At 43.0% G+C, this 15,808-nt stretch overlaps 1 protein-coding gene across 7 annotated transcripts in view; it reads left to right on the forward strand.

The window, feature by feature from the left end:
* Positions 1 to 14,743, forward strand: part of zmiz1a (zinc finger, MIZ-type containing 1a) — a 509,241-nt gene extending 494,498 nt beyond the window's left edge. For 4 of the 7 annotated variants that reach the window (XM_057849276.1, XM_057849274.1, XM_057849272.1 and 1 more), the window contains exons 21-23: positions 92 to 264; positions 5,035 to 5,298; positions 11,155 to 14,743. In XM_057849276.1, the coding sequence (XP_057705259.1) occupies positions 92 to 264; positions 5,035 to 5,298; positions 11,155 to 11,262 (545 nt within the window). In that variant the 3' untranslated portion in view covers positions 11,263 to 14,743. The remainder of the gene's footprint in view (positions 1 to 91; positions 265 to 5,034; positions 5,299 to 11,154) is intronic. The other 3 variants (XM_057849271.1, XM_057849277.1, XM_057849278.1) reach the window with 3 other exon arrangements.
* Positions 14,744 to 15,808: the final 1,065 nt, after the last annotated feature.

A 15,808-nucleotide genomic window follows, 5' to 3' on the forward strand; every position in this document is an offset into this window, starting at 1 on the left:
TGTTGGCATAGCTATCCTGTCATCGTTACGCTTCAATTCTACAGGATAAACGTCATGAGGTAACTAAAGCATTTTGTTTTGGTCCTTGAAGGCACCCCATACCACAGCCAAGGGAACTTTGACTTCCCACATGGGAACCCGTCTGGGGGAGGGGTTCCTCCTATGAGTGACTTCATCCATGGCCCGCAACTTTCCCACCCACCAGATGGGCCAAGCGGTCTTCTGTCCCAGGACAAGCTCCTCAACCACGGCATGAATGACTCCGTGAGTAGCGCGAATGACACTTTACATTAGGGCTGAGGTTCAGGTTCAGCTGAGGTTCTGTCTTTTAAAATTGTAAACTCATTCTAAACTCCCTGCTAATTGAGGACCACTACAAAACGATGAACTTACTAAATACTCTACTATATAATGAATGTTATTTTGAAAGCTGACATTATAAAATGAGAGACTTTGTTTTATGGGCTGAGGCCGCACGTGTTGCAACTGTTTGCGTCTGCTCATCGCAGTTTCCATTTTCAAGACCTCCGTGATGTTGGCCCCCCCATCAAATTTATAGTAAAATTATGTCATTTGTTTGTGTTAGGTTTGTGCTCGTTTGTGCTGAAAAAAATCGTTTGTGCTGCTATCGTTTTTGAGATACTAACAAGTAACAACACATTTATAGGTCAATCTGAGGTCAACCAGCCCCCACATTTTGACTGAAAATGGCTAAAATGATGTCAATCGTTTGTGCTGGTTTGTGCTGTAAAAATTTCCGTTGGTGCTGCTGTCGTTTGTGAGATATTGAGATCATAATGTCAAGTGATGATGTCACGCAGCCCCCCTACTTATTGCAAAATGGACTTGAAATGGTACCATTTGTATATTGTGCTGCAAAGATTAAACGATTAACTCGAGTAATTTGATTAGAAAAAAAGCTTTGAATGAAAGTTTGGTGTTTCGAGGATTCGTTTAATTAGAGTGGCGTTGTAATGGTTTGCTTTGAAATGTTTAAAATGAGTGTTATTGATTTGGTTGGATACATTGCCTTCTTGTGGCAACAGTGAATATGACATAACTCATCTAACATGGCTGGATCCAGCTGCTCCCTGTTAAGACCAACATTGTATGTTTTTCTTTGAGCTAATACGACTGTTTATGCATTCTTAATTTAGTTCAGAAGTATATTTTTGTGGGAATATGTGTTTGAACGATTTGTTAAGAGCATTGTTTAAAAAAAAAAAAAAAAAAAAAAGTTAGCATTTCAAAGCATTTAAGCTAGCAGACATTTGCTATGCAAGTTAGCTAATTGTACTTTTGTTGTATTTATTTATGTTTATACAGTTTAAAGCTAAGCTAAGGTATTTTACTTTTAATTTAAATTGGATGTTTTTATTTAAATGTATTGCTCTTGTGAAATGAAACTGCATAGTTTGGAAAAAAAACACTCGAGAATTTTATTTTATATTTGCATTTAATGCTCTTTTGAAAATGCAATATTAGCAAGCCTTTGTTTTACAGCTCCTAAAATTTATTCTGCAACACATTAAATGTTCCTAATCAGATTAGTCGATTTTTCGAACTGACTAATTGACAAATTAATCAATTACTTAAAAAATCGATATTCCTTTATGATACATTTGTGCTCGTTTGTGCTGTAAAAATTTTCATTTGTGCTGCTATCGTTTTATAGATATTGAAATATTTATTTTGGAGTGATGACATCAATTGCAGCTCCTCTGTCGCAGCTGACGAAGCGTACCAACTCTCTCAATATCAGACGGGTGTATCAGAGGTGCTTGAGATATTAACTTTATTACAAAATGGACCCAAAGGGGTGCCATTCATTTCGCTACGTTTTGTAGTTGTTGGGACACCCCTCTGTTAATGAGAGAGTTGGTATGCTTCGTCAGCTGCTATAGAGGTGCTGCGATTAACGTCATCACTCGAAATTAATATCTCAATATTTATAAAACGATTGCAGCAGAAACGAAAATTTTTACAGCACAAACGTAGCATGAACGAAGGGGCACCGTTTCAGGTTCATTTAGCAGTAAATGCGGGGCGCGTGACGTCACCACTCAAAATTAATATCTCATTATCTTAAAAATAATAGCAGCACAAATGAAAAAACTTTCAGCACACATGAGCACAAATGTGGGCATACTTATTGCCCCCCGGCTTGGCGCCTGTACGTTGGGGTTTACCCCGGTAGACGAGAGGGTAGCCTCCCTCCGCCTTCGGGTGGGGGGACGGGTTCTAACTGTTGTTTGCGCTTATGCATCGAACAGCAGTTCAGAATACCCACCCTTTTTGGAGTCCTTGGAGGGTGTGCTAGAGAGCGCCCCCTCTGGGGACTCCCTCGTTCTACTGGGGGACTTCAACGCTCACGTGGGCAATGACAGTGAGACCTGGAGGGGCGTGATTGGGAGGAACGGCCCCCCCGATCATAACCCAAGTGGTGTTCTGTTATTGGACTTCTGTGCTCGTCACGGTTTGTCTATAACGAACACCATGTTCAAACATAGGGGTGTCCATATGTGCACTTGGCACCAGGACACCCCAGGCCGCAGTTCGATGATCGACTTCGTAATCGTGTCATCGGACTTGCGGCCGCATGTTTTGGACACTCGGGTGAAGAGAGGGGCGGAGCTGTCAACTGATCACCACCTGGTGGTGTGTTGGCTCCGATGGCGGGGGAAGATGCTGGCCAGACCTGGCAGGCCCAAACGTATTGTGAGGGTCTGCTGGGAACGTCTGGCAGAATCCCCTGTCAGAAAGAGTTTCAACACCCACCTCCGGCAGAACTTCTCCCTTGTCCCGGGGGAGGTGGGGGACATTGAGTCCGAGTGGGCCATGTTCCGCACCTCCATTGTTGAGGCGGCCGATCAGAGCTGTGGCCGTAAGGTGGTTGGTGCCTGTCGTGGCGGCAATCCCCGAACCCGCTGGTGGACACCAGCGGTAAGGGATGCCGTCAAGCTGAAGAAGGAGGCCTATCGGGCCTTTTTGGCCTCTGGGACTCCGGAGGCAGCTGACAGGTACCGGCTGGCCAAGCGGACTGCGGCCTCGGCAGTCGCCGAGGCAAAAACTCGGACATGGGAGGAGTTCGGTGAGGCCATGGAAAACGACTTCCGGACGGCTTCGAGGAAATTCTGGTCCACCATCCGGCGTCTGAGGAGAGGAAAGCAGTGCACTATTAACACTGTGTATAGTGAAGATGGTGTACTGCTGACCTCGACTCGGGACGTCGTGAGTCGGTGGGGAGAATACTTCGAAGCCCTCCTCAATTCCACCGACACGCCTTCCTTTGAGGAAGCAGAGTCTGGGGACTCTGAGGTGGGCTCTTCGATCTCTGGGGTTGAAGTCACTGAGGCGGTTGGTAAGCTCCTCGGTGGCAAGGCCCCGGGGGTGGATGAGATCCGCCCGGAGTTCCTAAAGGCTCTGGATGTTGTAGGGCTGTCATGGCTGACACGCCTCTACAACATCGCGTGGACATCGGGGACAGTGCCTCTGGATTGGCAGACCGGGGTGGTGGTCCCCCTTTTTGGGGGACCGGAGGGTGTGTTCCAATTATAGAGGAATCACACTCCTCAGCCTCCCCGGTAAAGTCTATTCAGGGGTGCTGGAGAGGAGGGTCCGTCGGGAAGTCGAATCTCGGATTCAGGAGGAGCAGTGTGGTTTTCGTCCCGGCCGTGGAACAGTGGACCAGCTCTACACCCTCAGCAGGGTCCTCGAGGGTGCATGGGAGTTCGCCCAACCAGTCTACATGTGTTTTGTGGATTTGGAGAAAGCGTTCGACCGTGTGCCTAGGGGAATCCTGTGGAGGGTGCTCCGGGAGTACGGGGTACCGAGCCCCTTGGTAAGGGCTGTTCTGTCCCTGTACGACCTGTGTCAGAGTCTGGTCCGCATTGCCGGCAGTAAGTCGAATTCGTTCCCAGTGAGGGTTGGACTCCGCCAAGGCTGCCCTTTGTCACCGATTTTGTTCATAATTTTTATGGACAGAATTTCTAGGGGCAGCCGAAGCGTTGAAGGGGTCCGGTTTGGTGACCTCAGCATTGAATCTCTGCTTTTTGCAGATGATTTAGTGCTGTTGGCTTCATCAAGCCGTGACCTCCAACTCTCACTGGAGCGGTTCGCAGCTGAGTGTGAAGCGGTTGGGATGAAGATCAGCACCTCCAAATCCGAGACCATGGTCCCCAGTCGGAAAAGGGTGGAGTGCCCTCTCCGGGTCGGGGATGAGATCCTGCCCCAAGTGGAGGAGTTCAAGTATCTTGGGGTCTTGTTCACGAGTGACGGTAGGAGGGAGCGAGAGATCGACAGGCGAATCGGTGCGGCGTCTGCAGTAATGCGGACTCTGCACCGGTCCGTAGTGGTGAAGAAGGAGCTGAGCCGAAAGGCAAAGCTCTCGATTTACCAGTCGATCTACGTTCCTACCCTCACCTATGGTCACGAGCTTTGGGTCGTGACCGAAAGAACAAGATCCCGGATACAAGCGGCCGAAATGAGTTTCCTCCGCAGGGTGTCCGGGCTCTCCCTTAGAGATAGGGTGAGAAGCTCGGTCATCCGGGAGGGACTCGGCGTCGAGCCGCCACTCCTCCGCGTAGAGAGGAGCCAGCTGAGGTGGCTCGGGCATCTGGTTCGGATGCCTCCCGGACGCCTCCCTGGAGAGGTGTTCCGGGCATGTCCCACCGGCGGGAGGCCCCGGGGACGACCCAGGACACGCTGGAGAGACTATGTCTCTCGGCTGGCCTGGGAACGCCTTGGGATCCCGCCGGAGGAGCTGGTTGAAGTGGCTGGGGAGAGGGAAGTCTGGGCTTCCCTGTTAAAGCTGCTGCCCCCGCGATCCGACCCCGGAACAAGCGGAAGATAATGGATGGATGGATGAGCACAAATGTTGCACAAACGATTGACTTAGTTTTTCTATAAATTTACATCTGATGGGGGGCCAACTTAACAGAGGTATTTTCAAGGGCCTGGTTCACATTATTCATGCTGGGACTCATTTCACTCTCTTCATCTACTCCACTCTGATTCCCTCTCTGGCTCCCGCAGATGTCCCACCCCGATCCGTCCCATAACTCAATGCAGCCCGGCTTGCATGCTTCTCCACACCCCGGCGGCCAATCGGGGCCGTCTTTGCATCACAGCGGTCAATCGGGGCCACCGTTGCATCACGGCGGTGGTGGCCCATCGTCATCGCAGCCGCCTCGCCCGCCGCCACAACCTCAGCCGCCCGGCCAAAACACTCACCCGCACGCCGATCTGACGTTTAACCCTTCGTCAGATGGTCCGGACATGCCCGAACCTTCGCTGGATGTAAGTGTGTGTGTGTATGTGTGGTTGCCCAAAAGGCATACAAAAAGCGGCCTCACATTGACAAAGATGCAAATTAGGATGAGAGATTTTCATACATTTGGGAGATATTTTCTTCACCAAAAGAAGCATTTCCAGTGAAGCATTGTAGTGTCAATGAAGCTGTTTTTATTTTTCTGCAACTGGGGACAGAATCAAGGTGGAGGCAATTATGAAGTTCCAAAGTTCTTCTTGAAATTCAAAACAAAATTGAAGGAAAATCCTACTAGAACATCTGAACCTTGTTCTGGGTCCAGCATGATGCACTTTAAGGGCACTTTCACACTAGCCCAGTTTGGTCTGTTTTAAACGGAATAATTGGCAATTTTTAATGTGTGGGAGAGATAATAATAGCTTTGTTAAGTGCTTTACTATTTTTTTGTTGTTGTTGTGAACTAAAGTTCCACACAAACGAACATCGAGATCTTATTTAGCTTTGCAATTGGAGGCGTGAGACCCATTTTTCGAATGTCCCAAATTTGCCGCGACGTGTGTGTCTACGTCCACCGAACAGAATGCTATGATGACGCCAGCTCTCACTGTAGCTGGGGACGCACCCTCCCAGTGGTGACTTTAAAGAGCATATGACACCAGAAAAAAAGTCTTAAATGGCATTATTATGTGAATTAGAATCATATTTTGAGACGATTCGACTACATACAACAATTTAGCAAAGCGCAGATGACGAGAAATTAGTCTTTTAATCTGCCGGTTAGCCACGCCTACCATTATAGGGCTTTAGCGTCCCCAACAGGTGGATGACGTCAGCGGTAGACTGGGCTCATCGGTTTTACTATTCAGCCCATTGAGGGGGAATTGTTCAGAACGAGGAAAACGCGACGAAGAGAGCCGCAAAATGTCATTGTTTCAGTCTCTCTACTCCCAATATTTTTACAGGATATTCTTTTTATCCAAGTATTTTCCCCCAATAGCTATATAAATGGCTTGAGAAGGACCAGTCAGCCCGTCGAGGGGGAACTATTCACAATGAGGAAAACGCGACGAAGAGAGCGGCAAAATGTCATTGTTTCTGTCTCTTTACTTCAATATTTTTACAGGATATTCTTTTTACCCAAGTACTTTCCCCAATTGCTAAATAAATGGCATGGTCATGACAAATAACAATCTTGTGCTAAATGGAATATAAAATAATAAAAATCCATTTATTCAAGATGACATAGCAAAATTACTCCATAATGGTCAAAACAGTCGACTTCACCTTTACTGTCACACCTCCCGAACGATATTTTATGACACCTAAATCGGACATATGTAATTTCCCTTCCCCGGCTTCGGAGAATGTAGACAGACCAGAAGGAGTGACAGCTAGCCGACATGCTAACCCGAACCGAGGGACGTTTCAAAGTCTTCGAAGTGGAAAATCACACATAACTAGCCTGGATTATTTGACATGACGACCCGGTTGTCGAGTTTCTTTGCGGATCGGCAAACCGCCCGGCGGAGAGCAATTTACAGTTCGTTCCCTGGAGGAGGGTGGCTGGAGTTGTTGTGGAGCTAACGTGCTAACAGCTAACTGCTAATGAGCATGAGGATAGCTTTTTACATGCCTATCAATGATCAAACGTAAGTAGTCCTTTATTTAAAGGAATTTTATAGTGTTTACTTTGTAATCACTGTATTCGTATTTGACATAATACAAAACAAGATGTTTACTCACTTCCTTGTAAGTCCAATGGTCCCACAGTAAATATCCACGGTGAATGGGAACCTTTTGAAACTCCAAAAAGGCGCATACGCCTCTCCCGCATACAGAATGATTTTTCTGCAGCCGTTTGGCTGGCGCGATGCAAAAAATAAAAGTATTAATCCGCAAAATCAGCTGAATCCTTCGTCCTCATACACAACAGTACACTGTATAGTGAAGAGAACGTCTTCTACCGTACACGTCACAGCGCCCTCCTCCTCAATGAGAGACCGAAGCCGGAAGTCACTCATTTTCATGGCGCGGGATTAAAAAAACTAAATAAATATAGCGATCGCTTCCACACACATCCAAGCGGTCCATATCATTCAGGGGCATAAACTACCGCGTGTATTATGAAATAAACATGCTTTTTCGTGTCACAGGCACTTTAAGGGGGGGCCACAGGGGCACTGGCCCCCTCTCTAATTTGAAGGAGTGCCCCGGTTCCCATTTTATTGGTAATCGGTAAATAATGAAATAAATCAATTTTTAAAATGTAAAATAAAAGCATTATTATATGCGTGTATATTTTCCAGCCTTTAGTTTTTTCGTCCAAGTGTTTCTAATATTCGGTTTCGGCCACGAATTTTGCTTTCGTTACATCCCAAGTAAATAGTATCATTCGTCTTTACAATTATTATTATTATAAGTGCACCTTCTGCATAATATTGTGTCTGTTTTAATATTAAAAAGTAATATATATCAACCTAGAATAAAGTATTACTTTATGAACAATGTTACAATTATTATTGAACAATTATTATATTTTTCGTACCATGCACGCGTTTTGAAACGTGAAAAAAAATCAATAGGCATTGCCGTCATAGTTGACAATATTTACATGAAATAAATGCTAACTGCACTTTTTTTTTTTTTGCTTTTAACCAAGAATCGAGACTGTTTTACCTCCATATCTGTAAAGGATTCAGGGATTTAAGCATTTATTCGCAATAATTTTCAACGAAAAAAAAGCTCCTTGTTTTCATAAGGCAGCCGCATTACATTCGACATATTTACGTAAAATAAATGCTAACTGCCCGGTTGTTTGACTTTTTTAATAAAGAATCGAGACCGTTTCATGAAGAATTCAGGAATTTAAGCATTTATTCACAAGAATTTTCAACAGAAAAAGGTCTTTGTCTGTGTGTCCACTCTGTCAGCTTTGACGGCGATAGGCCCCCATGAATCGGCTCCGTGTCCCGTCAATACATAATGAAGTGTATGTCTGAGCGCCAAATAAATAAATGATGATCAAAGTACAACAAAAGAACAATTAGCTAACTTGCATAACAAAGGCCGCTGGCTTAAATGCTATGAAGTACTGTTTTTTTCTTACAATTCTCTTTAACAAATCGTTCAACCACATACCCCCCCCCCCCCCCCCAAAAAAAAAAAAACTATAAACTAAATACAGTGGGGCAAATAAGTATTTAGTCAACCACTAATTGTGCAAGTTCTCCCACTTGAAAATATTAGAGAGGTCTGTAATTGTCAACATGGGTAAACCTCAACAATGAGAGACAGAATGTGGAAAAAAAACAGAAAATCACCTTGTTTGATTTTTAAAGAATTTATTTGCAAATCATGGCGGAAAATAAGTATTTGGTCAATACCAAAAGTTCATCTCAATACTTTGTAGTGTTCCCTTTGTTGGCAATAATGGAGGCCAAACGTTTTCTGTAACGCTTCACAAGCTTTCACACACTGTTGCAGGTATTTTGCCCCATTCCTCCATGCAGATCTCCCTTAGAGCAGTGATGTTTTGGGGCTGTCGTTGGGCAACACGGACTTTCAACTCCCTCCTCACCCCGTGGCGTCAAAATGATAACCAGAACGGTGAGCAAAAATCCCAGAACCACAAGGGGGGACCTAGTGAATGACCTAAAGAGAGCTGGGACCACAGTAACAAAGGCATCAGTAACATGCGCCGCCAGGGACTCAAATCCTGCCCTGCCAGACATGTCCCCCTGCTGAAGAAAGTACACGTACAGGCCCGTCTGCGGTTCCCTAGAGAGCACTTGAATGATCCAGTAGAGGACTGGGAGAATGTGTTATGGTCAGATGAAACCAAAATAGAGCTTTTTGGTAGAAACACGGGTTCTGTGAATACTGAATTGCATCCAAAGAACACCATACACCATACCCACTGTGAAGCATGCGGATGGAAACATCATGCTTTGGGGCTGTTTTTCTGCAAAGGGACCAGCACGACTGATCTGTGTAAAGGAAAGAATGAATGGGGCCATGTATCGAGAGATTTTGAGTGAGAATCTCCTTCCATCAGCAAGGGCATTGAAGATGGGACGGTCTTTCAGCATGACAATGATCCCAAACACACACCCAGGGCAACAAAGGAGTGGCGTCGTAAGAAGCATTTCAAGGTCCTGGACTGGCCTAGCCAGTCTCCAGATCTCAACTCCATAGAAAATCTGTGGAGAGAGTTGAAAGTCCGTGTTGCCCAACGACAGCCCTAAAACATCACTGCTCTTGTGGAGATCTGCATGGTGGAATGGGCCAAAATACCAGCAACAGTGTGTGAAAAGCTTGGGAAGAGTTACAGAAAACGTTTGGCCTCCGTTATTGCCAACAAAGGGTACATAACAAAGTATTGAGATGAACTTTGGGTATTGACCAAATACTTATTTTCTAGAGGCGTGTGAAATTTCCGATTCTTAGATTATTCGCGATTCGGCCGTGGAAGATTCGAGAACGATTTACAAACATCCAAATTCTGATTCTTGAATTATACCAGGTAAAGCGGAAGTAAAACACAGTAGGCGCGGTCTTTGGGACGCAATGAGGAACGGTCCGGCAGTAAATATCATGTTCAACTCATGCCGCTAGATAAAAAAACAATCATACCTGAATGCGGCCGACAGCCGCTACAAACAACGCCCAGTTGCTAGTTGCTACAAACATACGGCCAGAGTAGATATCATATATATGTAGAACTAGATGCAAAATGACAGACGACGGCGGTGTTAGAACATGTATTATTGAACAGAGATGCGAAATGACAGACTTGCCAGCGTTAGTAGACAGCCGCCATCTTAAAGCAGTAGACCTTTCTAGATGGCTCTTTGGTAGTGAACCTAATTAACTTTTGCATCTAAAATACTCCTAAATCGGCAAAATCTTGTCTTGAATCTATCTTTAAATGATGAAACTGTTTTAAAACTTTGACATGTCAAAAGTAGACAGAAGGGAAATTATGGAATAACGGGAGCAATTTTAACAACTGTAACGGTTGATTCACAACATTAAATTAATTGAATGTAGTTTAAAGCTGCTGATACCGAATGGGGACTGGAGTATTTTATTTAGTTATTTTTGTGTATTTGTTCACTGTTATATATTAACTTGATACTGAAATAGTAGTTTGGTTTAGCCTGAAAGGATTTTTGAACAATTTTGGAACTAATGTACAAAACATTAAAAAAAAAAAAAATGAAGGGAGGTGCATCAACAATCGTTTTATAATCGAATCGGAGCCTCTGAATCGTAATCGAATCGTTAGGTGCACAAAGATTCCCAGCTCTATTGTTTTCCACCATGATTTGCAAATAAATTCTTTAAAAATCAAACAATGTGATTTTCAGTTGTTTTTTTTTCCCACATTCTGTCTCTCATGGTTGAGGTTTACCCATGTTGACAATTACAGGCCTCTCTAATATTTTCAAGTGGAAGAACTTGCACAATTAGTGGTTGACTAAACCCTTATTTACCCCACTGTCTGTATGCACAAAAACTTACCTTGTGTTGGTCTTAACAGGGAGCAGCTGGATTCAGCCGGTAAATAGTTATTTCACATTCACTGTTGTCACTAGAGGGCAGTGTATCCACACAAATCAATAAAACTAAACGCAAACACTTTCAAAACAAACCATTACAGCGGCACTCTACTTAAACGAATACTCGCTGTAAAATGTGATTCGAAGCTTTTTTCTTAATCGATTAATTGTTGCAGAACTAGTAATAAAGTAGTTTTTTTGCAGATGTCATAGGCCAGTGAGTATTATTATATTGTCTGTCTACATACAGTATTTGTGTCAAAACCGTGCAGCCACTATTGCTAACAATTGTGCCGTTTTGTCTTTTGTGGGGTTCATCCACAGCTGCTTCCTGAGCTGGCCAACCCGGACGAGCTTCTCTCGTACCTGGATCCTCCCGACCTTCCGGCCAACAGCAACGACGACCTTCTCTCCCTCTTTGAGAACAACTAAGCTCCCAATGCCCCGGCCCCTGTACTTCCTCCTTTCAAGCTCACCTCACAGGGGGATGTGTTTGACTGTCCTGTCCACAGACACGTCGCCCACCCCCCACTTTGACACTTGAGACTGTATCCCATGCGCACACGCGCACACTGTCTTTCTAGAAGATGTGCTGCGTGGGACAAAAAAAAAAGGACGGGAACGCCGCTCATCCCTGCACTTCCTTTTTATGTAAAGATTCCACCAACAGCATCCACGGCCACGTTGGCGTGCACAAAAAAAAGGCGATATCACGCATATGTATACAGTGAATATACATATCTGTGATACATAATCAAGTGTGCAGCTATTATTATCATCACCTGTAAACGACAAAAGCCAGGAGACAAGGAAAAGCGTTTTTTTTTCTTTTAATCTAAGCATGATTTGGCTTTTGTAGGAAAAACAAGTCTTTTATGTGTGCGTGTGTGTTTTTGTCCCTTTTCCAAACGTGTTCTTCCAAGACGGCGGCAATTGCTGTGACCTTTGAACCCCCTCCAGAGTGCACGTGGCAAACGGAGCGTGTGACCTCGCCGAAAGGACGAGTAGTCGCGCAGAGTGTGTGTGTACGCGTAAAAACGGAGTAAATCCACCACTGTGTTCTTCTTCCACTCCACAGATGCTGTATTTATGATGATATCTCACTTTGACATCTTTTTTTTTGCAATTGTGCCAACGCATCCCTTTCATTTGTCTCATTTCTATTTATTGCTTTACTACATCTGTTGTTTTTATCATTGTCATTTTTTTCTCCAATCCTGTCTCACCAAAGCAAATTATTCTCCTGTTTTACTATTCAAACGTAGCGTCCAAACCCAGCCTCCTTTTTTTTTTTTTTTTTTTTGCGTGTGTGTGCGTGCACAACTGTTGTATATACGCTTTGTGAATACTTAGTGACTGTGCAGTGCTGTGCCCATCTATTACTGTCAACTAGACATGGTACTGTGTGTCACACTCCACACACATGCACTCACTTTACACAAATACAATACACACAAACCCACTTCCAAATGCACTCTGGCCTTGTACTGTGTTATGATGTACCCTCGTCAACCATTTTTGTTCTTTTTGTTCATGAATGTAATGTGTTCGTATTGGTGTAAAAGCAGCTTAGAGGTCCAAATTTCTCCCCTCCAAAATATCATTGAACACGTTAATTCAAAAATGTTTTGTGTATTTTCGCCACATTTTATACGCTTTTAAGTTAATGATTGTTTTTGCTTCTTAATTTCGATGCATTCATCGAAATTTAAAATGTACGTTTTCATCCCGTTTTATTATTTTCTTGTGTAATCCCTTCATACGCAACCAAATATGCTTTACTTTACTTGTCAAATATCGTTTTGTTTGTTCCATTGTAAAACAATGCACTGCCGCATTGGGATGTTCCCTACACAGTCATGTTTGAATTCAAAATGTACTGTCCACTTCTGGCCAATGAGAAGAAAATTCTTGTTTAAAAACTAAACAAAAACGAGGGTGTGACTGTGAGGGGATGCGTGTGTGTTTGTGTACATAATGTAAATGACAAATAGAGACCCTGTTAACTGAATTGTATTCATTTTTCTCCAGAGGGAGTGTTCATAGTGTATTTAGAATTTGTAAAGCTTGCATCCTCCTGTCAGACATCCCAATTGGAAATATGTTTGATGACCTCGCTAAACTCGCCTGTTCATTTATGTAAAATACTTTATGTAAACCCTCCCATGCGTGGGGGTCCCGAGACACAAAATACATTTTTTTCTCCCCTTTGTGTAATTCTGTGTATTTCTCTCTGGCCTGTGTACTTGATAAAGGTGCTACAAAATGATTCACACCCTTCATTAAGACTTGGAGAAAAAGCTTTGCAGTTTGTAAAAAAAAAAAAAAAAAAAAATCTTAATAAAAGTTCCAATTTATAGTTTTTATGCAATTTGGCAAACAGTTCTATAAAGGTACAATCTAAAGTTATTGGCAGTTGTCTTTCTCTTGGTTTTTGAACATTTAATGGTGTACATTCAGTTCATATTGGAAAACTGGTCAGACAAACATTGTGATTTTTAGTCTTGAAAATCTGTATGTAGTTAGATGGATGTGACATCCCTAATATTTATCTAATAAATATGTATTCCGATGAAACACCATGTTGGACGTGCCTCTTGATACTTAGATTTTACTGTTTATACAGTAGTTGTAATGAGAACGGAGGCTTAAGTTGTAACTTTGTCACAGTAAAGAAGATACTGATAGAATATGCAGTTTAAAAAAAAAAAAATTAGGTATGCAGGACAGTGGGAAAAAAATTAAAATTAATTTAATAATAAATATATTATTATATTTATATTATCATGATAATATACATTCACCGGTCACTTTATTAGGTACACCATGCTAGTAACTGGTTGGACCCCCTTTTGCCTTCAGAACTGCCTCAATTCTTCGTGGCATAGATTCAACAAGGTGCTGGAAGCATTCCTCAACCTCCTGCAGTTTAAACCGAGCATCAGTATGGGGAAGAAAGGTGATTTGAGTGACTTTGAACGTGGCATGGTTGTTGGTGCCAGAAGGGCTGGTCTGAGTATTTCCGAAACTGCTGATCTACTGGGATTTTCACGCACAACCATCTCTAGGGTTTACAGAGAATGGTCCGAAAAAGAAAAAATATCCAGTGAGCGTCAGTTCTGTAGGCGGAAATGCCTTGTTGATGCCAGAAGTCAGAGGAGAATGGCCGGACTGGTTTGAGCTGATAGAAAGGCAACAGTGACTCAAATAACCAACCGTTACAACCAAGGTAGGCAGAAGAGCATCTCAACGCACAGTATGTCGAACTTTGAGGCAGATGGGCTACAGCAGCAAAAGACCACGCCGGGTGCCACTCTTTTCAGCTAAGAACAGGAAACTGAGGCTACAATTTGCACAAGCTCATCGAAATTGGACAAGAGAAGATTGGAAAAACGTCTGGTCTGATGAGTCTCGATTTCTGCTGTGACATTCGAATGGTAGGGTCAGAATTTGGCGTCAACAAGATCCATCCTGCCTTGTATCAACGGTTCAGGCTGTTGGTGGTGGTGTAATGGTGTGGGGAATATTTTCTTGGCACTCTTTTGGGCCCTTTGGTACCAATTGAGCATCGTTGGAATGCCACAGCCTGCCTGAGTATTGTTGCTGACTATGTCCATCCCTTTATGACCACAATGTACCCAACTTCTGATGGCAACTTTCAGCAGGATAATGCGCCATGTCATAAAGCTGGAATCATCTCAGACTGGTTTCTTGAACATGACAATGAGTTCACTGTACTCAAATGGCCTCCACAGTCACCAGATCTCAATCCAATAGAGCATCTTTGGGATGTGGTGGAACGGGAGATTCGCATCATGGATGTGCAGTCGACAAATCTGCACCAACTGTGTGATGCCATCATGTCAATATGGACCAAACTCTCTGAGGAATGCTTCCAGCACCTTGTTGGATCTATGCCACGAAGAATTGAGGCAGTTCTGAAGGCAAAAGGGGGTCCAACCCGTTACTAGCATGGTGTACTTAATAAAGTGGCCGGTGAGTGTATATGATATATAAAGGCTGTCAAACGATTAAAAATTTTAATCGAGTTAATCACAGCTTAAAAATGAATTGGAATTAATCGCAATTCAAACCATCTCTAAAATATGCCATATTTTTCTGTAAATTATAGTTGGAATGGAAAGATAAGACACGACAGATATATACATTGAACATACTGTACATAAGTACTATATTGGTTTATTATAACAATAAATCAACAAGATGGCATTAACATTCTGTTCAAGCGATCAATGGATAGAAAGACTTGTAGTTCTTAAAAGATAAATGTTAGTAAAAGTTATAGAAATTTTATATTAAAACCCCTCTTAATGTTTTCGTTTTAACAAAATTTGTAAAATTTTCAAAAAATAAACTAGTAGCTCGCCCTTGTTGATGTCAATAATTACACACTCATGGTGCTGAAACCCATAAAATCAGTCGCACCCAAGTGCCAGCAGAGGGCGACAAAACACCAAAAAACACAAGTAACAAGTGGACATGACACTGCTGTCATTTTAATCTGTTTGAGCGGGGCATATGCGTTAACTGCGTCAAATATTTTAACGTGATTAATTTAAAAAATTTAATTACTGCCCGTTAACGTGATAATTTTGACAGCCTTAATATATACAGTATATATATGTATATGTGTATATATATATATATATATATATATATATATATATATATATATATATATATATATATATATATATATGATAATTTCAAAAATTCTGAATGTTAAATTCTTAAATATTAAGTTTGATTGAAGGAATCTTACCTTTTAGACAGACTGCCGGAATAACGCCAGCCAGACACGCGCTGGCGCAGCTCTAACGACCCGGGCCGGTGAGATCCTAACGACGGGCTGGCGAGACCAACGACCAGGCCAAAAGGCCAAACTCCGCGCGTTCACCCTAGTTTTAACCCCTTGTACTGACTCCATTTTGAAAGCTGGAAAAAGGCTTCGAAACAA

Source organism: Corythoichthys intestinalis, chromosome 10, assembly GCF_030265065.1.
Source record: "Corythoichthys intestinalis isolate RoL2023-P3 chromosome 10, ASM3026506v1, whole genome shotgun sequence".
In the NCBI taxonomy this organism is placed as follows: Eukaryota; Metazoa; Chordata; class Actinopteri; order Syngnathiformes; family Syngnathidae; genus Corythoichthys; species Corythoichthys intestinalis.